The sequence below is a fragment of the Melanerpes formicivorus genome, unplaced genomic scaffold (assembly GCF_026170545.1).
Source record: "Melanerpes formicivorus ecotype bairdi unplaced genomic scaffold, bMelFor1.0.p_v2 SCAF_9, whole genome shotgun sequence".
Classification (NCBI taxonomy): Eukaryota; Metazoa; Chordata; class Aves; order Piciformes; family Picidae; genus Melanerpes; species Melanerpes formicivorus.
Window position 1 is genome coordinate 872,785 of NW_027142361.1, and position 26,899 is coordinate 899,683.

The window sequence follows — 26,899 nt, forward strand, 5'->3', positions numbered from 1 at the left end:
AAGCGCTCCATTTTTTCTAAGAGGGGCCGTAAAGCAAAGTCGGCGCTGTTTGAATTCCTCGCTGCCGGTATTGTCTTCCGAATCCGAGCCGTCGCTGGCGATGTCAGAGGAAGGTTCCCCGCTGTGTGCTAACGGCAGTGGTGACGGCTGGTAAACGCGGTGTGGTCGCCGCAAGATGTATCGGGGGCGGCCCCGGTCGATCGGTCGACAGTTCTCAGACACATCTTTCAGCTGCAACTCAGATACACCTGGCGCTGCATCTCGTCCTGACAAAGTTGCTCTAACTGCAGCAGCCATTCGCTGTTTCAGTTCGTAGGTTTTAACACAGTTCATGCATTCTCGCCACGACTTTTGCAGCTTTACAGCAGTTTTATGACCATCTATAACCAAGTCCCACAACTTGTTCCTGTATTCTCTCCAACAAGCTTCATCAAAATAACTATCTCCGCTAGGGAAATGCCCTAAAGCGGATCTATGGGCCAAAAGTCCAGGCATTACTTTAGACGATATCTCCGCCTTACGCTTTTCGATGACACTGTATTTCGTCTGATGACTGCTTATAGGGTCGGCCTTGCCCTTTCGAGTCTGTGCGCAAAGGTACTAAGGCTGCCATAACCTGTTGACTATGCTCAAGCTGTTTTGTCATTGTCATTGACAACACCTCAGCCTGTTTTTGTAATCCCTTATCAATCACCTCCGTCAACATGGCCATCGGATTGCTTGGCAAGTCCTGAGCCCTCTGCAACAATTCGGCTACCGTCCATCTAGGATCTGCTGATGTAATAAGCTGCTGCGTCTGCTGGTTCCCATTCTGCATTAAACACTGCCTTAAAATTGCCTCTCGGATACCTTCTCCTACGCTTGCTGCTCTAAGTGCAGCAAGCAACTTATCCACAAATTCACCAAGAGGTTCCTGTCTACCTTGCTTAATTCCCATATAGTGAGGATTTGCATTTCCATCCTTCTGCTTGTCAAAAGCCATCCTCACTATCTGGGCTGATGCTTGCAAAACAGGCGGCTGTAAAAGTGCCTGTAACTCTGGTCTCTCATTCTGTCCCGTTCCACACAACTGATCTACTGTTACACCAAATAATGGATCGTTTTGCTGTCTTTGTACTCCAGCTGATTGTCTAGCTAGGTGTTCCCACTCATTCAAAAATGTCATAAATTGAGATGCTGTTAGGATCAGCTTCATAACATTATAAGAATCTCTAGGTAACATATTATAGTTCATGTAAATAAAATCAATCATCTGTCTAGCTGGTTCAGATTGAACCCCAAATTGACTCGCAGTCTGTCTTAATTGAGATAACAATTTCCATGGCAATTGGGTTACATCAGCCTGAAAAACATTTTGCTCCCCAGGGACCTGTGTATACATCACTGGAAAAGCTTGATGTGAAGCAGCCAGCCGGCTAAGCCCTTCCTGATCTCCTTCGGCGTTTAAGTGTTCTGCAACCTTTCGCCAATACTCTGTGTGCTTTCTTGCATGATCTTTAACACCACCTCCAGGATCTATCGCCCTGTTTGTCTCCTCTCCCTCACTTACTTTCTCCTCCTGTACAATTTGCTCAGCTAAAAGATACGGGGAAGGCTCCTCAGCAGAGTCCTGTGTTACAGATTGTAATTCGACTCTGCCACCTAGTCCTTTTACACACGCAGCCTTCTCCTTTCTTAAATAATCCTGAACCTCTTCTGACAAAGGCAACCCAGCATGTGTAACACTTGCTCCATTTGGGTCCGTATAATCTAATCGTACCCTGGCTTGATAAGCTGCCATTTGCTCAGCACGATGCTGATCCAATGCTGTCATAACCATCTTCCACCATTTTCCACACTCCTTTGCTCGTTTTTCATCATCTAAGCCATGCAGCCACAAGTCTTGTCCAGACTTTTTCCACTGCAATCTTTCAAACACCTCATTTGGGTCCTTAAAATATCCTAACTCTCCTGCATAGCTTAACAGCGGCACCAACTCCTTTGTAAAATTTAACTTACACTGTCGCTTTTCTAAAAAGCATATAAATAAATCATACGCTGCCTGCCTATCCATAACCGTATTTAAACGTTAATACCTGTGCGCACAGTCCTCGTTTAAGCAGTTTCCGGCTCTACAGCGTCTTCGGCTTCAAGGCTGTCTTCCCTTTTCTTGCAGCCTCCGGTACTGCTATCCCGGGCCGGCCGTCTTCTTGCCTCCCGGCTTACTGCGAATCTCCCAACGTCCCGAAGAACTTCTTAAACCCTAACGTTTGTCTTCATTAGGGTCCCGTGTTCGAGCGCCACTTACTGCAAGAAGGGGGCCGCTTTAACGACCAATTTGATCAGCGGATTCCACTTTATTGAGCATCAGACACATCTTATATACAGTTTGCTATAATTATGCCCACTTGGCAACATACTATTGGTTGCTCTCTAAAAGGTTATTCTTCCATCCGGCCTAATTGCTCTCTTTCCCAGATCTCGCCTCCTCCTTATCTTGCTTGCCTCCCATCTCAGGGGCAGCTGGACTTCAGCATACCAAGCAATCAGCACTTTCTCACATCTCCCACTCCGCCACTATATCATCAACAGAGAATTCTTCAAGGCCTGAATTGCACAGGTGTTCCTGGGACCCATGTCCCCTCTTGCCCGACAACAGTATTCCTCAGGGTCTTTTCATTAGTTTTTGTCTATATAAGGAGTTGTTTTGGCAGACTTCTTATCGTGCATTTGCACAACATCCTCTTTCAACATCCTCTTGCACAATACATTGACATATAGGGGCCTATTTTGACTTCCACTCCTACTATTAGTTACAGGTCATGACCACAGTACATCCTATGCTAACATAAATAGCTAACTCTATTGTATAGTAAAACAATGGACAAACATTTTCTATAACACTATCTATACAAAGCTTATCTATCTAAAAATAGCAGAAGTATACATATCATGCAGGTGTCCTTTATCTTATACAAAAGATCATCTTGTCTAAGACTAACAGAAGGAAATCACTGAAAAATCCTGTTATTCCTTATCTATGCAAAGGCTGTCTGCCAACCCCTCTCCCCCTCCCTGCATTCCAGCATTTCAGCTAACAAGCGGAAAATTCTTATCAACTCTGTTATTCTGTTAATGAGAATTTTCTGTTCATCAGGCCGGACGCGGAACCGAAGAGGCCGTTTCCCTGCCGCCATTTCAGTAGGCAGGAAAGGGCCGCCACCTGGACGCCTCCTGGACGCTATGCAGGGCCGTGCTCCGGCAAAGTAAAGGGACAGTGGCGCTTGCTCACAAGCGCGCTGACAGAGCCGCGGTCTCTGGCGCTGGCTTTTCCAGAGCCGCTTCTTTTCCCGCCAGCTCCCGGGAGCGCTGAAGCGAAGCCGCCGCCGCTGCCTTCACCGCGCCAGCTACCGACTAAGCTCCCCCGCTTCCTGCCGAGGCCGGGGGCCACCCCGCCGCTAGGCAGCGCCTCAGCCCGCCCGCGGCGGGAGCGGGGCGGGGCCGGCCAGCGGAAAGTGCTGAGTCACGGCCTGACGCGTTACCGACGTCAGTGGGGCACCGGGCTCGGCTCCGCTGCCGCCGCCACGGCACTGATCAGCAGAGCGGAACAGAGCCGGCTAGAGCAGAGCGTACAGCACGGCACCGTATCCTGTGCCGCGCAGGTTCCCGCGTTCCTCTTCTTCCCGGCCCCGCCGCTTTCCTCCGCACCGCCGCGGGCCGGCATGGGGCTGCTGTCACAGGGCTCGCCGCTGAGCTGGGAAGAGACGCGACGGTACGCGGAGCACGTGCGAAAGCACGGCATTCTCCAGTTCCTCCACATCTACCACGCCTTGCGCGACCGTCATAAGGACGTCCTCAAGTGGGGTGATGAGGTGAGACCCTAGCGCAGAGCGGACCGGCACGGCCTGCCGCGGCCTCCGCGACCCGAGCGCAGGTGCCGCGGCGGTGGCAGGTTGGGCGTTACGGCGCTCCGCTCCGGTGCGGCACGGGCCCAGCCCGCAGTGGTGCGCGGAGCGGGTAGGGCCGCTCCACCGCCGTTCGTCGGCGAGAGGGGAAAGTTCAGGCTGCCCGACAGGGCTTTGTTTGCCACAGACACGCTTTTGCTCTCTTGACGCCTCCGGTTGCGCAGCACGGTTGACCCGGTATTACCGTGTGATTTTTCAAGCCCTAAAACAACTTTCAGTGCTTCTATCAGGCATCTGTAAATCCGCCTGAACAGCCCCTCCGGAGGTGTGTTACCTGGGGCGGAGATGCCTGGCATCCTTTCCCTTAGTGTGTTTATTTTCCCCGGAAGGAGGTCTGATCACAGCATGTGTATGTCAGAACCTCAAGGTAGTGGCAGCTCAGCCTCAGAATCCCTTTTTGGGACGGGAACGAGGGAAGCAGGGGCTGGATATGGTCAGGTGGGCTTAGCAGTGTCAGCCCTCTCACCATGCACCAGATTCCTCCCTGGCTTGCCCCTGTGGAACATGGACCCACCAAGTCTTGTTTTGCCCCAGAGTCTTCCAGGAGTCCAGCATAAGTCAGCCCACCTTCTGAACAAGGGTGAGGATGATCATTCGGGTCCTGACTTGAATTTTGTTACAGGTGCTTTGTGCCTGAGGACTGTAACTTTATCTGCAGGTCTTAACACATGTTGCCATGCAAACCCATACTGATTTGTGTCCCAGCCTGACAAGCACTCTGTGAAAAGCAGAGGCTTCTTCCTGTATTGATCAGTAGGCTTTTGCAGGGGTCCTAGCTTTCCTTGGAGACAGGGAGCAACTTCACATGTGCTGCACTAGAAGCCATCCTTGATCGTAGTGCTGGAGTGGTCCTGTATTTGTTACTTGGAGGTGTCTGTGATGTGACTGCAGGGAAGTTAGAAGACCAGTGTGGGAGCTTGGCCATTGCATCTCTGTCTCATGCTCCTTTTGTTTCTGAAAGGCAAAGGCACTTGTGATGAAACTTTTATCTGGGTGATGATAGTAGCTGTTTACAGATGATCATGGCAGGGGGGTTGGAACTAGATGATCCTTGTGGTCCCTTCCAACCCTGAATGATACTATGATACTATGATCATTGCCAGATGAAAATGCTGTTTCGGTTGTGCCTTGAGAGACCTCATCTCTTAAAGTCTGTTTATTTAAGGAATTGCCGCCATACACCACCTTGCTGAGCAAGACAAGCATCAGAGCACAGGAGCTGCTTTTGAGAGGAGTGGGGGCTTGGCTGCTAAAATCTGAACAGAATGATACTGCCAGCATGTCTGATTTACACCACAGAGTTTTGCAACTAAAATGATAGTCACTCAGGAAATGCAAATACATCTATGCCTCTCAGGTGGCTTTGTGTTCCTTGTGTCTCTTGTATGAATGAAGTATGCTGACAGAAGGGTCTTACTAACAGTCCTAAGTTCAGAAATATAGATAAAGCAAAGTCTCCCTATTGCTCTGAGACTTAGTTTGAGGGTTTTCTCATTAATCTTTAAGATGGGGTACTCATTTTTCAATAGGCGTTATGTTTTAGTTGTGCTTGCCTTGTCAAGGGTGAGATTTCACAAGGTAGCTAAGGCTGATCCTCTAGAGAGCTGATTCACCTTCCTTCCCCTTGCTCCAGGCTCGTATTTCTTCTGCCTTCCTTGTGTTGTTACTGGCTATGCAAATTGAGGATGTTAACCCACCAGAAAACTCTTCTCCCATTCAGTTTTTTAGTATGGTTCATTTTCTCAGCAGAGCTTCTGTTGTTCCACTGCAAGATCAACAGGTTCTGCTTAATGTGAGGAAAGTAGCAGAAACATGTGGAACAAAAGGGCAAGCAGAACCTGCCTCTGCAGCACCTGCAGCTACTCACTTGGTAAGCTTAGCTGTACAATGGGACTGTGCCCCAGGAGCCTCATTCTTCCTTTGACATGGGGACTGTACTGAAGAAAGTATTTCATAAAATTATAGAATTGTTTATGTTGGAAAAGACCCCTGAGATCATTAAGTCCAACCATCAACCTAAGACCACCATGGCCATTAAATCACGTCCCAAAGTGCTCTGTATGCATGTTTCTTGAACACTTCCAGAGACAGTGATTCCACCACCTCCCTGGGCAACCTATTCTAATGCCTGACCACTATTTCTGTAAAGAAAGTTTTCCTGATTTTCAATTTAAACCTCGCCTAGCAAGTTTCAGGCCTTTTCCTCTCATCTTATCACCTGATACTAGGGAGAAGAGACTCACACCCACCTCATTGCAACTTCCTTTGGTAAGTGGTTGTGGTGGTACATTATGTTTATGGAGAGTCACAGTCTTCTGTCATGCCCAGTGTGGCAAGAGGCAATTTAAAAGCAATATGAGTACAATCACAACTGTGATAAGGAGGTAAAAGCTGTATATGAAATGCATGTAAATTTTCAGAGGTCAGGTAACCTGGTTCATCATCTACCTTTGATTTTAGCAAATGGTAATAAACTCAAGTATGGTAGCTTATTAGTGTTAAGCAATTGTACTTTTTTTTTTTGTGTACATAGCACAGCATTTAGAGGTATGTTAAAGTACCAGATACTTATTGCCAGTCTGCTCTTGTTGTACAAACACAAAAACATACCCATCTGCATCACTTATTTAATCTGTGCTGTAGGTAGACTAGTGGATAAAGCAGTACATTTGTTGGGGTTTAATTTTTTTTTTCTTTCAAATATCTAGTTATTAGGAAGAGGCGCCAGATGTACATGTACCTTAGATGAATCAACTGACTAATTGGACAGCTTTCATAAAAAGACATTTATGCAATTTGAGCTTCATGTATAAAGTCATAGCCAGAAGGTATTTTATTGTTTTAAAAACCTCTTGAAGATAAAAATCAAGAATGAGGATGACAACCCTCACATGATGGTAGAGATGAAATCAGAATAAAAAAATTACTTTGGAGTTTGAGAGACCATGTTTGGTGACAAATGTTGTGGGTTTTTTTTACTTCATTTTTGAGATACGTTTATGAGTTTTGTCTTTCACATCAGGCATGAATAGTTTAAAGATTATCCCCACCCAGCTGATACTACTGTGAAAAATCTTTTGCTTGCTCGTGAGTATAGAACTAGCTTTCACTTTGGATCTGTTTTCAAGAGGACTCCACTTTGTAGTGTTTATTTTAAGACTCAAGAGTGCTTGTAACCACCTAGGGACTACATTCCCTGCTCTCCCAGGGAATGAAACTGAGGGCAGTTGTCATATGCTTTTTGTTTCTTGTATGCTAGCCACTCTGACCCCAGCCTGTAGCTCTGCATGGGATTGCCGTGGCCAAAGTGCAGCACCAGGCACTTGGACTTGTTAAATGCCATTCCATTGGATTCTGCCCATCTGTCCAGTTGGTCTCTAACTGACTAACATCTGCTCCTAACTTGGTGTCATCTGCAAACTTGCTGATGACTGACTCTACCCCCTCATCCAGATCATCAATGAAGATGAGGCCTGGTACTGATCCCTGGGGCACGTCACTGGTGACTGGCCGCCAGCTGGATGTGGCACCATTCACCACCACTCTCTGGGCTCGGCCCTCCAGCCAGTTCCTAACCCAGTGTAGAGTGTTGTGGTCCAAGCCACAAGCTGACAGCTTAGACAGCAGTTTGCTGTGGGGGACGGTGTCAAAGGCCTTGCTGAAGTCCAGGTAGACCACATCCACAGGCCTCCCCACATCCACCAGATGGGTCACCTGATCATAGAAGGAGATCAGGTTGGAGAGGCAGGACCTGCCCTTCCTAAACCCATGTTGGCTGGACCCGAGCCCTTGGCCATCCTTCAGGTGCGCAGTTATTGCCGCCAGGATAATCTGCTCCATCACTTTCCCTGGCACTGAGGTCAGGCTGACTGGCCTGTAGTTTCCAGGTTCCTCCATCCGACCCTTTTTGTGGATGGGGACCACGTTGGCCAGTTTCCAGTCACCTGGGACCTCTCCAGTGAGCCAGGACTGGAGGAAAATGATGGAGAGCGGCTTGGCCAGCTCATCTGCCAGCTCTCTCAGCACCCTAGGATGGATCCCATCCGGTCCCATGGACTTGTGAGTGTCCAAGTGGCTCAGCAGGTCCCGAACTAATTCCTCTTGGATTTCTGGGGCATTACACTGCTCTCCGACCCCATCGCCCAGCTCCGGAGGCCACTCGTCCTGAACTCCTCCTGCCTTGCTGTTAAAAATTGAGGCAAAGAAGGTGTCCAGGACCTCAGCCTTTTCCTCGTCTTCAGTCACCGTGTTCCCTCCCAGGTCCAATAAGGAGTGGAGGTTCTTCTTGCCCTTCTTTTTAGTGTTAATATATTTGTAAAAATGCTTTTTATTGTCTTTGACAGAGGTGGCCAGCTTCAGTTCCAGCTGGGCCTTTGCCTCCCTAATTTTATTCCTACATAATCTAACAACTTCCTTGAACATACCTCGAGAAGCCTTCCCCTCCTTCCAAAGGTGATACAGCCTCTTTTTTCCCCTTAAATCCTCCAGGAGCTGCTTGCTCATTCATGCCAGTCGCCTTCCCCGCCGGCTCGTCTTTCGACACGTGGGTACTGCCAGTTCCTGTGCCTTCAAGTGCTCCTGTTTGAAGTAGGTCCAACCCTCCTGAACCCCTTGGTTCATGAGGGCTGGTACCCAGGGAACTTTACTAATAAGTTTCTTAAACAGGCTGAAGTTTGCCCTCTGGAAGTTCAAGGTGAAGGTTCTGTTGGTGCTCCTCCCTATCTCCCTGCATATTGAAAACTTCACTATCTCAGGGTCACTGCACCCTAGGCAGCCTCCCACGATCACATCTGTCGTAGGGTTGAGGGAAAGGCCAGGCCCTTCCCCCCCCCCACTGTGAGTAGAGGGAAAGAAAGGTGAAAGGAAAAAAACAAAACTCACTGCCAGATTAGCAAAGGAGTGGGTGCTGTATATTTACAAAGCAGTTTAGGAAATGCAGGGAAATATATACAGAATTTACAGTATTTACAATATATACAGAAATATACAACAAAGTCACACAGAAATGAGGGTTCCCTCCTCTGTTGGGGGGGGGGGGTTCCCCACCTCTGCTCCCCCTTCTCTCCCCCTTTCCCCAGACAGGGTTAGAAAGAGAGAAAAGAGAAAATTAATTAAAAGCAGTTATGTGTTAATTGGAAAGCGGTTAATACAGGCCTTGCAGTTTATCAGTTTCAAGGTCAAGCCTGGTCGAAAGCCCAGAAACTGCGAGCTGCAAGCCACCGAAGGAGGGGAAGACAGACTGACCAGAAAAGTGCAGGAATGCCCAGGATTCTCTGCTGTACTCCGAGTTCAAAATGTGCTTCCCCCCAATCTACCAATGAAATTAGTTTAGATCCGTCTTTCATTTACAAACATCCGACCACAATATTCCCTTTCTTAAGGGGACAGCCTCAAACGGTCACAACATCTCCCACCAGCCCTTCCCTATTGGAGAACAGCAGGTCAAGCAGAGCCTGTCCCCTGGTAGGCTCACTTAACAGCTGCGTCAGGAAGCAGTCCTCCATTTGCTCCAGGAATCTTCTGGACTGCCTCCTCTCTGCTTAATTAAGTTCCCAGCAGATATCTGGCAGGTTGAAGTCACCGACAAGGACAAGATCTGATGATCTTGAGACAGCCTCCAGTTGTTTGTAGAACAATTCATCAGCCTCCTCATCCTGGTTGGGTGGTCTGTAACAGATTCCAATCAGGATGTCAGATTTGTTAGGCTGGCGTCTGATTTTAACCCACAGGTTCTCAATTCCTCATCTTCCACCTCAAGTTGTGTGGCAGAGAGTGAGTCTCTAATATACAGAGCCACCCCTCCTCCTCTTCTCCCTCGCCTGTCTCTCCTAAAGAGCCTGTAGCCCCCCAGTGTAGCACTCCAATCGTGGCTGTTGTCCCACCAAGTTTCTGAGATAGCGACTATATCATAGTCACCCTTGATGGATCAGGACCTCCAGCTCTTCTTGCTTTTTGCCCAGGCTGCGTGCATTGGTGTACATGCACTGCAGCTGGGTTCCTGACTTCTCAATTGACCCTACCTTTTGCCCTTTAAAGCTTTCTCCTTTTTCCTAATGAAAGGCTGGGCTGTGAAAAGAACTGCTTTTCATTTTGAACTATTCTTCCCACGGACCTGCTGCAGTTTACAGCCTGAATGATTTTGGGTTTGGGTTTTGGGTGTTTTTTCTTGGTGGTTTTTTTGGGTTGCTTTGTTTATTTGTTTTCCCTCAGGAGAGTAGCAATGTGTAAATGATTATGGTCAGTGATATTATGTTACAGTCTGCAGGTCTTCAGACTGATGAAGTGATTGCTACATTTTGAGGAAATGCGTTTGGGCTCAGATGCACACAGTTTGAAACTCCTTTTTGTCTATCACCCATTTAAAACCAAGAACGAAGTCTATAGTGTTTTTTAACAATGGTATATCAAGCTCATCAGATGACGTTTTGGTCATTAGTAAAACACAACAGTGAAGCTTACTGAGAGATGTGTGCGCATGGAAACATTCAAATAGACATAAGGATTGTGACTGATCAAAGCATCAGTAGGTTTGGAGAGCATCATGGTGTACAGGATAGGTGATGTTCTTTTCTCATTTGCAAGAAGTTTGGCTTATCTAATGGAACAGAAAAGCAGCAGATGTCCTTTTAAGATAATTATTTTACAAAGCCCAGATGTCCTGTGGATCAAGATGCCATGTGATACCTTTGAAGCCAAGACAGGCACTTGGGAAACAAGAATAGATACTTGGTAATGGTTTCTTTAAACTCCATTTGCTGCAAGATGTATATCCCTCTGTCCAAAACACTTAGATAATTGTCAAGTGACTCCCAAGGTTTCTTTAATGTTCACCAGCAACTTTCTAACCAGCTTTTTATTGTATATTTTATAAATAAAACAGAATCACAAAAATAAGTTGTTATATTTTCTTGGTTATAAATAATAGATGTTCTTTAAAAAAAAAAATCAGAGAAGTCATGATACAGGCTTGTCATCAATATTATGATCTCACATTTTTACTTTGTACAGACTGCTGCAATATACCAGAAATTGCTCTGTTTTAAAGCTTTTTCTGGGAATCTTGTATTTATAATAAAGCTAATACAGATCAGAAGTCTTAGAAAATGTGGTTGGTTTTCATTTGAGCTCTTGTCATTTTAAGACAATCACTTTGAGTCTCCCCCTCCCCCAGCAAAATTCCACAAACAGAATGCATTCTTGAATTTCTTTCATGCAGAAATTCTTCATGATGGCCTCCTGCCAATTGCACATGTGTGGATGCCTCTGAATGGAAGCTGTCTTAATGGATGCACTCGCTCCCTTGCTGTGGAAGGGGAAGCAGCACTCGTGAATGATTTGGTTATTTTTCACGTGCCTGCTCATTCAGCCTTTCTTGCTGAGCTTTATTTGGCTGAATCAAGGGGCAATGGCATTGTTTGTTTACAAATAGATTTAGTGCTTCCTTTAATATGTTTTGTAGCTGCATCTGTTCTTTGTCATAGCAGTGCTTCTGGGACAGGGTCTGAAGGTATGTTGTTAATGCTCACCTGCTTGACAGCTTTGAGTGTATGTATGCAACCGCAAAAACAAGCACACTAATGGATGCAACTGTAACTCTTGAATCTTGAGTGAAATAGGTACCCTTAAAGAGTAGCCACCTTTATTCCTTCCCTGGGTGCTTGGATTTGCTGTTGTGGAGCTACTTTTTCTGCCTGGCTTGAGGCTTTCCTTGACATGAGGAATTAAATCGAACTATGGCTAAACCGTCTAGCTCTCAAAACATACGTGATGTGTTAACCTCCCCTGATAACTGATTATTTTCCTTCAGCTCCCTCATATTCAGTTCTTCCATGAGCAGGCAATAAGATAGATGTAGGATGTAGTGCAGCACCACTGACCTACCTGTAAGCTTTGCCACTGGATGTGTTGTGCATGTGACCGTGTGGGATTCTCTGGGGTTTGTAGTGAGCTGCTTTTTCAAAAGCTACTTTTTGGAAAAGCTGATTCATAGAAACCAGCTTGGAGGGGGTTTTGTTTGGTTGATTGTTTTTTGAGTGTTTTGGGGTTTTTTCCTAAACAAGCTGTAATTTATCATAAACAGTAACTTTCCCCCATTTATTTCTTCCTTTCCAATCTCAGATCTTAATAAGAGGAGCTTAAATTTTCTGCTGTTTGTATATTTCTAATAAATAGTCTGTTCACAGTGAACTTCCTTCTGTGGATGTCGAGTGAATTGCTATGGTCTTGTCATGGGATTGTCTGCTGTAATTCCCCTTTTGCTAGGACCTTCCTCTTGCTGTGCATGTGCCTTATAACAGTATGAGAAAGGGTGAGTCAGAAGGCTGAGTACAGGAAATTTTTTGTTGGTGGTGTTTGTGTTTTTTTCTTCTTTCTTTTTGATTCAAGAGGAAACTTAGAAGCTTGTATCATCTTGTTTCACAGTTGAATAAATGCTATTTTACTATTCCATAAAAGCATTTAGTCTGTGTGGAATAGAAAATAGAGCTGTGCCAAAAATGCATTCTCATTTTCTGGTTTAGATTTAAAAAGTCATGTCAGTATGTTAAAGTTGTTAATCTCAGATTTCTGAAAAGGCATTGTACTAGTCTTTTCTTCAAATGTATTAACCTCAGGTTTTGCATAGTACAACAGTTAAAGAATAGAATAGAGACACTTTGTTCTGTAATGTGCCATGGCTTGTTCTTTAGAAAGATGCAAAGGGTTATAACCTCTAGATTTTAGTTTTCAATAACCCAGCCTCCTGGTTTGTGAGCTGTGCAGCACAAGACATCCTCCAGTCACATCCTATCACATGCAGAACAAGAAGATCTGCAGCCCTGATGTTGGCAGCTGGGAGAGTGTGCTGGGTTGAGGCAGCCCCCTTCCCCACCCCTGGCAACAATAAGCACTCAGACAAACGGATTGCAAAAGTGATGGAAAGCTTAAATAGAAAGCAGTGAACTTTTACAGAAAAGCAAAAGCAGAGTGACAAAGAAATATCCCAAACAGACCCAGAGAGATCCCATCCCCACCTGAGGGTACACCCGAGACCCCCAGGGCTCCTTCTTCCCCCTCCCACTGCTAGGCTAGTCTCAGCTGGCCAGATCTGAGACTGCCCATCCCCCTGTGGCCTTGGGCTTAGCCAGGCCCAAAGCCACGAGACATCTCCCCAGTTACCGGCTGACAGAGGAGGAAGAAAAGAGAACGTGCTAGACTCCGCACTGGATCTTATAGTGGTGCAAAGGATTGTGGTGTGAAATACTACATAATTTCCTGTGTCCACCCCTCTGGGCTGGACTTCTGGACACAGGAAGTAAACACTGCAGGGGGGCACCCAGCTCAAACTGTAACAGAGAGGGAACAGGCAGGAGCACTTAGCTGAAACTGGCTGTGTTGACTGAGATTAGAGCCCCAGTATCCTCATTGTTTTCTTTATCTATGCTCATCTGTAACATGGCATAGAAGTTCTTCATTGCTTGCTTATTTTCAATGTGATAAAGCATCATTTTGGGGTTTAGAACATGGTTTCTGTGCATTGGTGTCATATAGAGCTGGAGATGGTACTTAATTGGATGGACCATTTCTAGTTTGCTTGATCAAAATTAAGTATTTAGTAAATACATTTGAATCTTGGTTCTGCTGTTCATGGCAGGTTTTTGAAGTAACTTCCATGGTAGAGAGCATCCCTAGTAATCTCATGAGAGTGGAAGTGCTCAGCCTCATTCCAGTGCATAGTTGCTGGCTAGAAGCGGGATAGCCAGCTTCCATGGTATTGCCAGCCTTTTTCTTCCTCTGAACTTTGCTCCCTCAAGGCTTAGACTCCTGTTTGTAGGCTAGTAAACCTGTCATTAAATCTGTGTTACCAGCTGGTTATTACTGTAGCTCCATGTTTTATCACACCAATGGTGAGAAAATAACTGCATTTAAAAAAATTGAGCAATACACTCTACATCCATCAGAAGTCTGTGCATCTATGTACAAAATCTGCTTTTTTCCATCTTGACTTTGAAAACTTGTGGCAGAGGTTCTTTAATGAACAGTCAGATTATTAAAACTTTTTGTTCTCCCACAGACTGTCATTTTAATCACACTTGGTATTTTAATGATGCCTTAATTGACCAGCACTTGTATGGGAGAACTACTTAACTACTTTTTTTTTCTTCCCCATAATGAAGCTTAATAACTAATGAAAAAGACTTTGTTTCTTTGCTTCTGGGAAGAAAGTTTACCTTGATTTTATCTTCTACTGTATACATAAATATATGAGGCATTCTTCATGAAAATTCTTACGTTAAGTGTTTTAGTGGCTTTTGGTAATAGTAAACAAAAGCAATGAGACCTGACTTGGTGTTTATGAAAAAATTTAAATTTCTCTTGAAGCTCCAGAAGTGAGGGAGAGTGTGTATGAGGAGACTGCTAACAGTTGTTCCAGGTACATGTAGCAGTGGAAGGAGAAAGAAACCATCAATAAGACAGTCTTTGAGGAGCAACAATGGTCCACAAGTTGCTGCAATCACAGGTTTTTAGAATCACAGAATGGTTTTGATTGGAAGGGACATTCAAAGATCATCTAGTCAAACCCCTAAGCTTGGGCAAGGCCATCTTCCAATAGATTAGGTTGCTCATCCAGCCTGGCCTTGAACACTTCCAGTGATGAGGCATCCACAGCGGTGACAGGTGATCATAGTGAAAGTTGAATTCAGGGAGCTGTTTTTCACAGGCAGAGAGCATACAGACTTTCATTGCTTTCTGTAGACGACGGAGATAGGAATCAATACGGCTGACCAATATGATTGAGTATTGTTCCTTTATTGTTCCAGTGTTGCAGGCCTGAGGTGCAGGCCTATGGAGCAGGCCTGTAGTGCAAGTATAGCACTGTAAAGTAAAGAAGAACAGGAGACAGGAAAGGCAGAAGTGTGTAGCAAGGGAACTGCTAGAACTTATATAAACTCGGAGTGCCTCGTTGGCATAGCTCCATTGGTTCCCTCTGAGTGACCACACATTGCACTATTACAGATTATTGGTCCAACTACTAACGACACGCAAGGTTTGTTGATGCAGGTGCATGTCCTGTTGTCCCAAGATAACTGTCCATGTTTATAGCTACCAGTGTCTTGTTTTAGTTGCATGCTGCAGGCACAGCACTGTTTTGCTACACTGCTAGCTGGCTCTGCATTTATGCTGAGCATGGCCTACCACCATGTCAGGCTCTAGGCCTACACTGCCAGATTGCTCACACTGCTCGTCGCTGGCATTGCCACAGCTTTCCTCTCAAAAAAGCTTTTCATCAGATCATCCTTCTTAAACTATTTTCCTATATTATATAATATTTTCAACACATTCCTTCTGAGTTTACCAAAGTCCAGATTGCATACTTAACCTGTGTTTCCATATGCAGGAATACCTTGTGGCAAATACCGGAATATTAAAAGGATTTTAACATTTACTCTAGAGCAGAGGAGTTACTCAGAATTATTAGGAAGGTCTTTTCCCCCTGTGTACTTAGCATGATGGTGCTATATTGGATGTAAAAGGAGAGGTTATGATATTGGAAAGCAGACCACTGACAAGGCTCATATTTGGGCAGTGATGCTACATGCATCAACTTCGGTTCTCCTTGTTCTTTAAAATTCTTACTCAAGAGTCAGTTGACTGATATTTCTTAATTTGTAAGTAGTGTGCTTTATGCAGAAATAATATGTGTAATTACAGTCAAAGAAATCAGGCTTAACTGTTCCCACAGAATGATCATCCTTCATGTTGCCACTTGGCAAGTCCTGCATGACTGTTTTGTCTTAATGCATGGAGAGTGGTTTAGCTCCTCCCCAGCTGAGGGACTCTAAGATCACAGAATCCTAGAATATCACTTGTGGCTCTTTCTGCAGAGGCAAGGTAAAAAAATTGTCAGACCCCTGAAATTTCCTTGGTGGCTGACTGTGAGAACTATAGCAAGTGAGGTAATGCCATTCTGGGTGCTGTCCTTCCAGCAAGCTAATGGTGCATACTCCTTTTCTAGAAGATACAGCAAGGGAGTGGAGCTGACATGGAAGTACTCTGTAGATGTAGTGTATTTCAAGTCAGTAGCTGATAGGAAGGAAGTCTGCAAAGAATAGTTTGTGTTGGCTCATTTAAATATGTTATACTCAGATTATCTGCCATTTAAATGCATTTAAATTTGAACTCTTTTTCAGGCTTGCTCTGTGTGTGTGTGAATTTAGAACTTTTGCAGTCTTGCTGGCCAAACTTGTTCCTTCTTCTGGTGAGGTGCTACATCACTTCTGTAAGCCAGACAGAGCTGGGCTGTTCAGTGAGTGTGTCTGTCTGCAGGGAGAAGCTGGGAGGTTGCCTCTTGTCCTCAACAGCCTTGCAGCATACATCAACTGGAGGACAGACGTGTAGGCCTTGCTGCAAGGTGAGAGCCCACCTGGGCAAATGGGTCCAAAGCAGCCATCTTCCTTACCCTGGCAAGGTGCACTTTCCTGCCCAGCTCTTAACAGGGCTGCTTGTCAGCCATCTGCATCAGTAGTTGACCTGACACTTAATTTGCTGCTTGCTAGCAAGACTAGTTAAACCAGGGGAGAAAAGTCACTCTGGAGAGCCTGGCAAAATGGTGAATTTTGAATGTTGGGTGAAACCCTAGATATTTGACTTTTGGACTCTTGAAGCTCTGGCAGGCATGCTGGTGCTTGCAGCTTGGCTGCAGTTCTCTGAACTTTATTGTGGATAGAAAACATGTAACAAGTCTGCAAATGACAAGCTGAAATTAAATGTAAAAATTTATGAACTCTGAATTTGTTTCTCTCTTTCTAGCTGTAGGCTAAAAGTTTTATGAGTTTAGATTAAATTCTTTAAGGATGCCCATTCAGTCAGCCCTTCTGTTTGCAAGATTCTGTTGTGGATTACTTGGAATTGTTCACCGTATCACAGTATCGCTTAGGTTGGAAAGGACCTCGAGGATCATCGAGTCCAACCTATCAACACAGACCCCATGACTAGACCATGGCACCAAGTGCCACGTCCAATCTCCCCTTGAACGCCTCCAGGGTCGATGACTCAACCACCTCCCTGGGCAACCCGTTCCAATGACGAATGACTCGCTCGGTGAAGAACTTCCTCCTCACCTCGAGTCTAAACCTCCCCTGGCGCAGCTTGAGACTGTGTCCCCTTGTTCTGGTGCTGGTTGCCTGGGAGAAGAGGCCAACCCCTTCCTGGCTACAACCACCTTTCAGGTAGTTGTAGAGGGCAATGAGGTCACCCCTGAGCCTCCTCTTCTCCAGGCTAAACAATCCCAGCTCCCTCAGCCTCTCCTCATAGGGCTTGTGTTCAAGGCCTCTCACCAGCCTTGTTGCCCTTCTCTGGACACGCTCAAGTGTTTCGATGTCCTTCTTAAACTGAGGGGCCCAGAACTGGACACAGTACTCAAGGTGCGGCCTAACCAAAGCAGAGTACAGGGGCACTATGACCTCCCTGCTCCTGCTGGCCACACTATTCCTAATGCAGGCCAGGATGCTATTGGCCCTCCTGGCCACCTGGGCACACTGCTGGCTCATATTCAGGTGGCTGTTGATCAGCTCTCCCAGGTCCCTCTCTGTTTGGGAGCTCTCCAGCCACTCCGACCCCAGCCTATAGCTCTGCATGGGATTGCCGTAGCCAAAGTGCAGCACTCGGCACTTGGACTTGTTGAATGCCATCCCATTGGACTCTGCCCATCTGACCAGTCGGTCGAGGTCCCTCTGCAGAGCCTTTCTACCCTCTAACTGACTAACATCTGCCCCCAACTTTGTGTCATCTGCAAACTTGCTGATGACTGACTCTACCCCTTCATCCAGATCATTGATGAATATGTTGAAGAGGACAGAGCCCAGCACTGATCCCTGGGGGACACCACTAGTGACTGGCCGCCAGCTGGATGTTGTTGGCAGATGTCTTTTTTTTTTTTTTCCCTTGTTAAAACTAATGGCAGATCTTCTGTGTGTTAAGACAGCTTTGAAGATTTAGTCAATGTTTCTGGAGACAAGAGTAGCAGTTGTTTCTAAAGCTTGATGCATAAATGCATTATATTCAGTGCTGCACTTGGATTATGGTTTATTTGATTTTTGCCTTCTTGTCTTAGTGTTTCTTTATGCTTTTGGCTTATTTTCTTTTTTGAAACTTGCAATGTGGTTTAAAGAATAATTCAGTGGCCACATTACCAGCTCATTGCCGTTACATTTGGAGAGGAATTTTTAAGATGTGCTCATGTAATGGGGGACCAGTGTTTAGCTTTTGGGGCTCTTGAAAGCATCTGCAGTTCCTTTGCCTTCTCTTCTGCTACCTATCCACACAGGTGGTATGGTTGGAGGCAAGGCATGCACTAAGCTTAATGCACATTCATGCACCTGTCTGTATGTCTTGGAGAACTGTGCAGTTGTGTACCTTCTGTAGTTTTGTCTGGGTCTGAGTGATTTTTTCCAAAGTAGGAAGGGATTTTGATCATGGCAGGAAACTTGATGATGTGGGAGAAGGCCCTTTTTATTGCCACTAGTCATAGGTTAGGTGTCTCTGGAGAGACTGGTACTAGGTAAGAAGAATATCAGTGCTGGAGTGCATTCTGGTTGACTATCATCTGTAATTATCTCAAGCAGCATAATAGACTCAAACCACAAAGTATACCACATTAAGAAATGATGACTTAACAAACTTGAAATCACTATTTTTCATCAGGGGATTAAAATTTTATCTTAAAGAATCCAGAGAACTTGTGTAGTTGCTGCATGAGTCTCTCCAGAATTTGAGGAAATTCTGTAGAACTGCAAATATAGGATTATGTTCATTGTCATAGTAGCTGGCACCAACTCTTCATAAGCACTGCAGCAACCAAAGAACATGAAGTCCACAAGTCCAGTTACAGTGTGCTGGAAAATGCTGCACAAGTTCTGTGTTTTGGCAAGCTGTTTTTCGATGCACATCAGACTTTGGTACTAAATAGAAGTTGCCATGAATTAAGATGCTGAAGCTTTAACATCAGCATCTTGTGTGAATCTAAAGTCCTGGAGCTGGAGCAGTGGTGTTTGTGCATAGTTCTGGGCAGTGGTGGAAAAACATACTGCGGGGTACAGTGCAAAACTTGTGGCAAGCTCTAGCTGTGGAACACCAGCCTGGATTTTTAACTGCAGGTTGATGGAGTTTTGAAAGTTTCAGATACAGTGGTTTGAGAGCCTCCAACAGTAGATACTGTGTATCACCACTGGCTCAGCTGAAGGTTTTTGGAGGCAGTAATCATGTGATGCATTTCCACCTACAACTTCTGCTTTTATGTGGCAGGTGGCACATGGCAGCTGTTTTGTCTTTCATGCTTCCTAAAAACCGCAAAGTATTCCCTGCCAAGTATATGTTGGGATGTAGATTACATCAGTACGTACTAAAGGCCTATAGAATCCAGGAAGCTATTGTGTTGCTAGAATTGGTGGTGCTCTGAAAGACCTTACAGGAGATATCATGGCAAGTATGCATGCATATTGGAAAGTTCATATGAGAGTGCTCCAAGTTAATGGGACGACAGAGATTGGAGTCAATACAGCTGACCAACATGATCAAGTATTGTTCCTTTATTGTTCCAGTATTGCAGGCCTATGGTGCAGGCCTATGGTGCGAGTATAGCACAGTAAAGTGAAGCATAGAAGAAGAAGTGAAAGGAAAGGCAGAAGTCTGTAGCAAGGGAACTTCTACAACTTGTATAAACTCGGAGTGCCTTGTTGGTATGGCTTCATTGGTTCCCTATGAGTGACCACACATCGCACTATTATAGATTATTGGTCCAACTACTAACGACATGCAAGGTTTGTTGATGCAGGTAGTTTCATAGTTTTCATAGTTTCATTCAGGGTTGGAAGGGACCACACGGATCATCTAGTTCCAACCCCCCTGCCATGGGCAGGGACACCCCACACTAGATCAGGCTGGACAGAGCCTCATCCAGCCTGCTATTAAACACCCCCAGGGACAGGGCCTCGAACACCTCCCTTGACAACACATTCCAGGGTTTCACCACTCTCATGGTGAAGAACCTCCTCCTCACATCCAGCCTGAATCTCCCCACCTCCAGCTTCATTCCATTCCCCCTAGTCCTGTCACTACCTGAGATCCTGAGAAGTTGTGACCGTTTGAGGCTGTCCCCTTAAGAAAGGGAATATGGTGGACGGAAGTTGGTAAACGGAAAGAATAATCTAAACTAATTTCATTGGTGAAGTGGGAGGAAGCACCTTCTGAACTGGGAGTGCAGGAAAGATATCCTGGGCACTCCGGCACTTTATCTTCAGTCTTGCTTCTGCCTCTCCACAGTGCAGCAGCTCTGTCTGTGCTGGGCTTTCTGCCAAGGCTTCGGCCTTGAGAACTGATAAGGCCTGTATTAACTGCTTTCCAATTAACACAAAACTGCTTTTAACTTCTTTCTTTCTCTCTCTCTCTCTTCTAACCTATTCTGGGGAAAGGGGGGAGAGAGGGGAGAGAGGAGGTGGGGAACCCCCTCGGCATAGGGGGGCTACTCTCATTTCTGTGTTACTTTATTGTATATCTTAGTATATATTGTAGATATTGTAAATTTGTAAATATTCCCCTGCATATCCTGCATTGCTTTGTAAATATAAAGCTCCACTGCTTTGCTAATTCAGCTTGTGAGTTTTTTTTTCCTTTCCCTTCAATTTTCTTTCCCTTTACCTTACAAGGGGGAAGGGAGGAGGCTTCTTGGCCTTACCCTTCCAACCCACCACATTTTTTTTATTGGCGTACCCAACGTGCGGCAGATAATTAGCAAACATGAAGGTATTGTGGTTTGTGGAGCGATTATTCTTTTCAATTTTTGGGGCTCTGGTTTACAGATATTGTTTGGGTTTGACTTTGGATTACCTGGGTAAATATTTGGTGCGGACAATTTATATGTGGGTTATGTATAGAGTTAAATTATGGTATGGAAAATGCGTGAATTTCTTATGGCCAGTGAGATACAGGAATGTTACCTCCACCACTCTCCCAATTGAGATAAAGGGTTTTAAGATTCCGCCTGAGGAGAGAGTAACTTTAGGTGATGCCTGGGATCCAAAAGTGATTTATGTGATGTGTATAATTCTGCTGCTGGTGATAATTATCATGTATCTCCTGATTTCTTTACGGCGAGAGAGAAAGGTGTCCAGAGCTTGTTTTGTTATTAAAACTAGATCAAAAAGAAAACGCCGTGGCTCTCGATCAGTCCCAGAGTCATCTAGTGACGAAGAGTGTGCAGAATCTGTGTCAGTTAAAAAGAAGGCTAAAAAGTTAATTGGTAAGGCAGCTCTAAATGACTTTTCTGCTGATTCTAGCAAGCAGCCAAAGGCGGCAGCTGGTATCAACATGGCGCCTACTCCTTCTCCTACTCCTTCTCCTCCTTCTTCTTCTCCGTCGGCCATTAACGGAGCAACGTCACTTCCACCCACTCCCTCGGTGGGACCGGAAGTCACTGCCCCAGCAGCTGATTTATCTCAGGACTTGTCAGCTTCTATTAAGGTGGCTGTAAATTCAAACACAGCTCCAGTTAAGGTGGCTACTTTAAAGACTAGAAGTGGAAAGGCCAAAGATGGAGAAGAAGAGGTGGAGACTGATCCTGGTGAGGGGCCCTCTACTCTAAAAGATCCTGCTCAGGAGGAAGAGAAGGTTTGTTTTAAAGATCTAGCTAACCTAGTGAGATCAAAGCAGGATGGAGATGAAGTTAGGAAAGCAGCTGGCAAAGGTGGTTCTCAGCTTAAAGAGATCCTTAGGAGAATGACAGCAGGATTATATGGACAAAGAATTCAGGGAGACGAGGAGGAAGATGATATTTCAGAGTGTTCTTCTCCCCGTGAGGAATTGCGAAATGTCCGTAAAGATTTCACCAGGGCAGATAAGGAGCCAGTTCTAACTTGGCTTAGTAGGTGTTATGATACAGGTGCTCCAGCTCTAACATTTGGAGACAAGTCAGCAGCTCAATTAGGAGCTCTCTCAAGGGACAATGGAATAGATAGACATCTAGGCAGAGCTCTTGGTAAGGTTAGTCTTTGGATACGCCTTTTAATGGCGGTTGCCCTGAGATACCCTTCCCGAGATGATCTTCCCTGGAATCCTAAACCCTGGACTACCATAGATGAGGGAATTAAGCGCTTGAGAGAATTTGCTGTTAGAGAGCTACTCTATGGTGAACATGAAACTCTGAATCCTGATGACATTCCTGTGGGTATTGGTCTTGCTAAAAAGATCATCAAACTTGCTCCTTCTAATTATGCAAACATTCTGGCAAGCAGAATTGTGTCAAGAAATTATGGTGGAGCTTCTCCTACGGTTGGCCAATTCAGTGATCAAATGAGACAATTGGAGGATAGCATGACACGTGGTTCTTTGGTTTCAGCCATTGAAACTTTGTCTGGAAAAATTGAGAGTTGCATGAAGGATCTGAAAGATTCCATATACCAATTGGCACAGAAGGATAATTTCAATTCTTCCTCCAGGTGGGTACAAGTTTCATCTGTGAGGATGTGGTGGTTTGGCTCTGGCCTGGAGGCCAGATACCCACCAAGCCGCTCTATCACTCCCCCTCTTAAGCGAACAGGGGAAGAAGGGAAAGAAAATATAACAGAAGCCGGGGATAAGATAGGAGCAATTTAATAACACTAATAAGCAAACAGCAAATAGACCGCGCAGAAGCAAAAGAAAGCAGAGAGAGAGATGTTAGTCTCTCCTTCCCATCAGCAGGACGGTGGTCGGTCTCGGGAAGCAGGGCTCTCTAAGCTTGGTGGTTCCTTGGGAGGATAAACGCCATGGACGAATCCCCAACACTTCCTTCTTTCACGTCCTTCTTATACCTGAGCTGACGTCATATGGTATGGAATACCTCTTTGGCCAGTCTGAGTCAGCTGGCTCCGTTGTGTCCCCTCCCAAGATCCTGCCCACCCCTCAATGTACTCCTGGGGCAGGGAAATGTTGAAAGGACACAGCTCGGATACTGAATTCAGCCGTAGCCAAAACACTGCTGTGTTATCAACTGCTGCTGCAAAAAAACACAGCACTAAAACGATGCTGTGAGGAGAATTAACTCCACCTCAGTTCAACCCAATACAATCTCCACCCCTTATTCCATACCATTTGCATCAAGCTCAGGTTTTACACATTTCAATACATTTAACCATCTCATTTGATTCTTACACCAAAATAACAAGAGAACACAAAAATAACTTCTTGCTTACATTCACAACCTGATCTACATACTTAAACTATCTCAATACTTCAACATATAGAGACTTATATCAATGTCTCAGTCCTCTCTTAAAGTTTTCTTTCTGCTCCTGTAGATGTCACTTGGGAATATTCAAGACAGAAGCAGGATATTCTGTTCTTGGGCACCAACTCCAGATGGTCTCAACCACTGTGTCATTCTTGATCCTTGGAAAACTTCATCCGTCCGTGTTCTTCTTGCTTCATTACTTTCTGCAACATGCAATTACCTTCCCCCCAGTGTTAGGTCCCTTTGTGGCACACACTGAGTCTCCCCATTTCTTTTCATTACCCACCATGTACATCCAGGCCCCTGAGCAAAGACAATCCCACGAATGGGTTTGCCTTTCCCCATGGGAGGAGCAACCCACACTGCCTTTCCTAGCCACTTTCCCATGTGTACTACAGGGACTTTATCTCCCCCCACAGTGTGCAAGGGTTCTGTTTGGGCAGGACCAGGACGGTTAGCAGATCCTCGAGAATTAACCAGCCAAGTGGCTTCTGCTAAATTTACATCCCAGTGCCTCCATGCTCCATTACCCAATGCTTTCAGCATAGTCTTTAACAGTCCATTGTATCTTTCAACCTTCCCAGAGGCTTGTGGGTGATAGGGAATGTGATACACCCATTCGATGCCATGTTTCTTGGCCCAGGAGCTGATGGCATTGTTCCTGAAGTGAGTCCCGTTGTCAGACTCGATCCGTTCAGGGGTACCGTGCCGCCACAGGATTTGCCTTTCAAGGCCTAAGATGGTGTTCCGGGCAGTAGCATGATTTACAGGGTATGTTTCTAACCAGCCTGTAGTTGCTTCCACCATGGTGAGGATGTAGCGCTTGCCTTGGCGTGTTCGTGGCAGTGGTCCAATATAGTCAATCTGCCAGGCCTCGCCATAGCGAAAACCCAGCCACCGCCCTCTGTTCCAGGGAGACTTGGCTCTGGTGGCCCTCTTGATGGCAGCACAGGTTTCACAGTCATGTGTGACCTGTGCGATGGCTTCCATGGTCAAGTCCACCCCTCGGTCACGAGCCCACCTGTACGTAGCATATCTCCCTAGATGTCCTGATGTTTCATGGGCCCATCGAGCTACAAACAGTTCACCTTTTCGCTCCCAGTCTAGATCCACTTGAACTATATCAATCCTGGCAGCCTTGTCTGCATGCTCATTGTTTTGATGTTCTTCATTAGCATAACTCTTAGGTACATGAGCATCAACATGACGTACCCTCAGAGGCATGTTCTCCACCCGAGCAGCAATGTCCTGCCACAGTGAGGCAGCCCAAATAGGCTTGCTCCTGCGTTGCCAATTGGTCTTCTTCCACTGCTGTAGCCATCCCCACAAGGCGTTAGCCACCATCCAAGAATCTGTGTAAAGATAAAGTACTGGCCACTTTTCTCTTTCAGCAATTTCTAGAGCAAGTTGGATGGCTTTCACCTCTGCATATTGACTTGATTCACCTTCTCCTTCAGTAGTCTCAACAACTTGTCGTGTAGGACTCCATACAGCAGCTTTCCACTTCCGATGGCTTCCTACTACACGACATGATCCATCAGTAAACAGAGCATAAGGCCTTTCATCTTCAGGTAACTCGTTGTATGGTGGTGCCTCTTGGGCACGAACCACTTCCTCAGGCGATGCTCCAAAATCCCTACCTTCTGGCCAGTCCATAATCTCTTCCAGAATTCCTGGGTGGTTTGGTTTTCCCAGTCGAGCTCGCTGTGTAATCAGTGCTACCCACTTACTCCATGTAGCACTGGTGGCATGATGAGTAGAAGGGATGTTTCTTCTGAACATCCAATGCAGCACAGGCAGCCTTGGTGCTAAGAGGAGAGTTGCTTCTGTACCCACTACTTCTGATGCAGCTCGAACTCCCTCATAGGCTGCTAAGATCTCCTTCTCAGTTGGTGTATAGTGGGCTTCTGATCCTCGATATCCTCTACTCCAAAATCCTAACGGCCGACCTCGGGTTTCACCTGGTGTCTTCTGCCAGAGGCTCCAAGTAAGACCATGCTCCCCAGCTGCGGTGTAAAGGATATTCTGCACCGATGGTCCTGTGTGAATGGGCCCAAGTGCCACTGCACGAGCTATCTCTTGTTTGATCTGTTCGAAAGCTTGTTGCTGCTCACTACCCCATTCAAATTGATTCTTCTTTCGAGTTACTCGATAGAGAGGGCTGACAAGCTGGCTGTAGCCTGGAACATGCATTTTCCAGAACCTTACAAGGCCTAGAAAGGATTGTGTCTCTTTCTTGTTGGACGGTGGAGACATGGCTGTTATCTTGTTGACCACGTCCATAGGTACATGACGGTGTCCATCCTGCCACTTTATTCCCAAGAACTGAATTTCTTGCGCAGGTCCTTTGACTTTGCTTTTCTTTATAGCAAACCCAGCCTTTAAGAGTATTTGAATGATTTTTTCTCCCTTCTCGAACACTTCCTTTGCTTTATCGCCCCACACAATGATGTCATCAATGTACTGGAGATGTTCAGGGGCCTCACCCTTTTCCAGTTCACTCTGAATTAGTCCATGACAAATGGTGGAGCTATGCTTCCACCCCTGGGGCAATCGATTCCACGTGTATTGAACACCCCTCCAGGTGAAAGCAAATTGTGGCCTGCACTCTGCTGCCAATGGGATTGAGAAGAACGCATTGGCGATGTCAATAGTAGCGTACCATTTAGCTGCCTTTGACTCCAGCTCATACTGGAGCTCTAGCATGTCTGGTACAGCAGCACTCAGTGGTGGTGTCACTTCATTCAGGCCACGATAGTCCACAGTTAATCTCCATCCTCCATCAGATTTTGGCACTGGCCATATGGGGCTGTTAAAAGGTGAGTGTGTTTTGCTGATCACTCCCTGGATCTCCAGCTGGTGAATCAGTTCATGAATGGGACCCAGGGAGTCTCGGTTTGTACGATACTGCCGTCGGTGCACTGTTCTAGTAGCAATTGGCACCTGTTGTTCTTCAACCTGTAGCAATCCCACAACGAAAGGACTTTCTGAAAGGCCAGGCAGGGTAGACAGCTGTCTGATCTTCTCTGTATTCACCGTGGCCACACCAAAAACCCATCTATAACCCTTTGAATCCTTGAAGTACCCTCTCTTGAGGTAATCAATACCAAGAATGCAAGGGGCTTCTGGTCCAGTCACAATGGGATGTCTTTCCCACTTGTCCCCTGTTAGGCTCACATCAGCTTCTAATACAGACAGCTCCTGGCAGCCTCCTGTCACTCCAGAAATCCTAAGAGATTCAGCACCTCTATGCCCTGATGGCATCAATGTACACTGCGCCCCTGTGTCTACCAGCGCCTTGTATTTCTGTGGCTTTGATGTGCCAGGCCATCGAATCCACACAGTCCAATATACTCTGTCATCCCTCTCCTCCTCCTGGCCGAAGGCAGGGACCCTCTACTCCTGGTCCTCATCAGAACATTCACTGTCTGATCTGGGTAGTGCCTGGCCAGAGGTCCCCTCATCGGGATCAAGGGGTGTAACCTCAATTCTTCTCCTGAGAGATCGTTGATTACTTTCCTGGCTCTTTACAGCAGATACCTTTGCTGTTTTCTTAAATGATCCCTTTTTAGTTGTTGTTTTTCCTTTCAGTTCACGTACCCGAGCTTCCAGTTTATAAGTGGGTTCACCATCCCACTTCCTCATATCCTCTCCCTGGTCACGAAGGAAAAACCAGAGTATTCCACGTGGTGTGCGTCTGGGGCTCCCTTTC

General features: G+C 45.8%; 1 protein-coding gene across 1 annotated transcript in view; it reads left to right on the forward strand.

Annotated features, from left to right (window-relative positions):
- Positions 1–3,543: 3,543 nt before the first annotated feature.
- Positions 3,544–26,899, forward strand: part of GCLC (glutamate-cysteine ligase catalytic subunit) — a 113,005-nt gene continuing 89,649 nt past the window's right edge. The window contains exon 1 of the mRNA XM_068142948.1: positions 3,544–3,851. Within this exon, the coding sequence (XP_067999049.1) occupies positions 3,702–3,851 (150 nt within the window). The 5' untranslated portion in view covers positions 3,544–3,701. The remainder of the gene's footprint in view (positions 3,852–26,899) is intronic.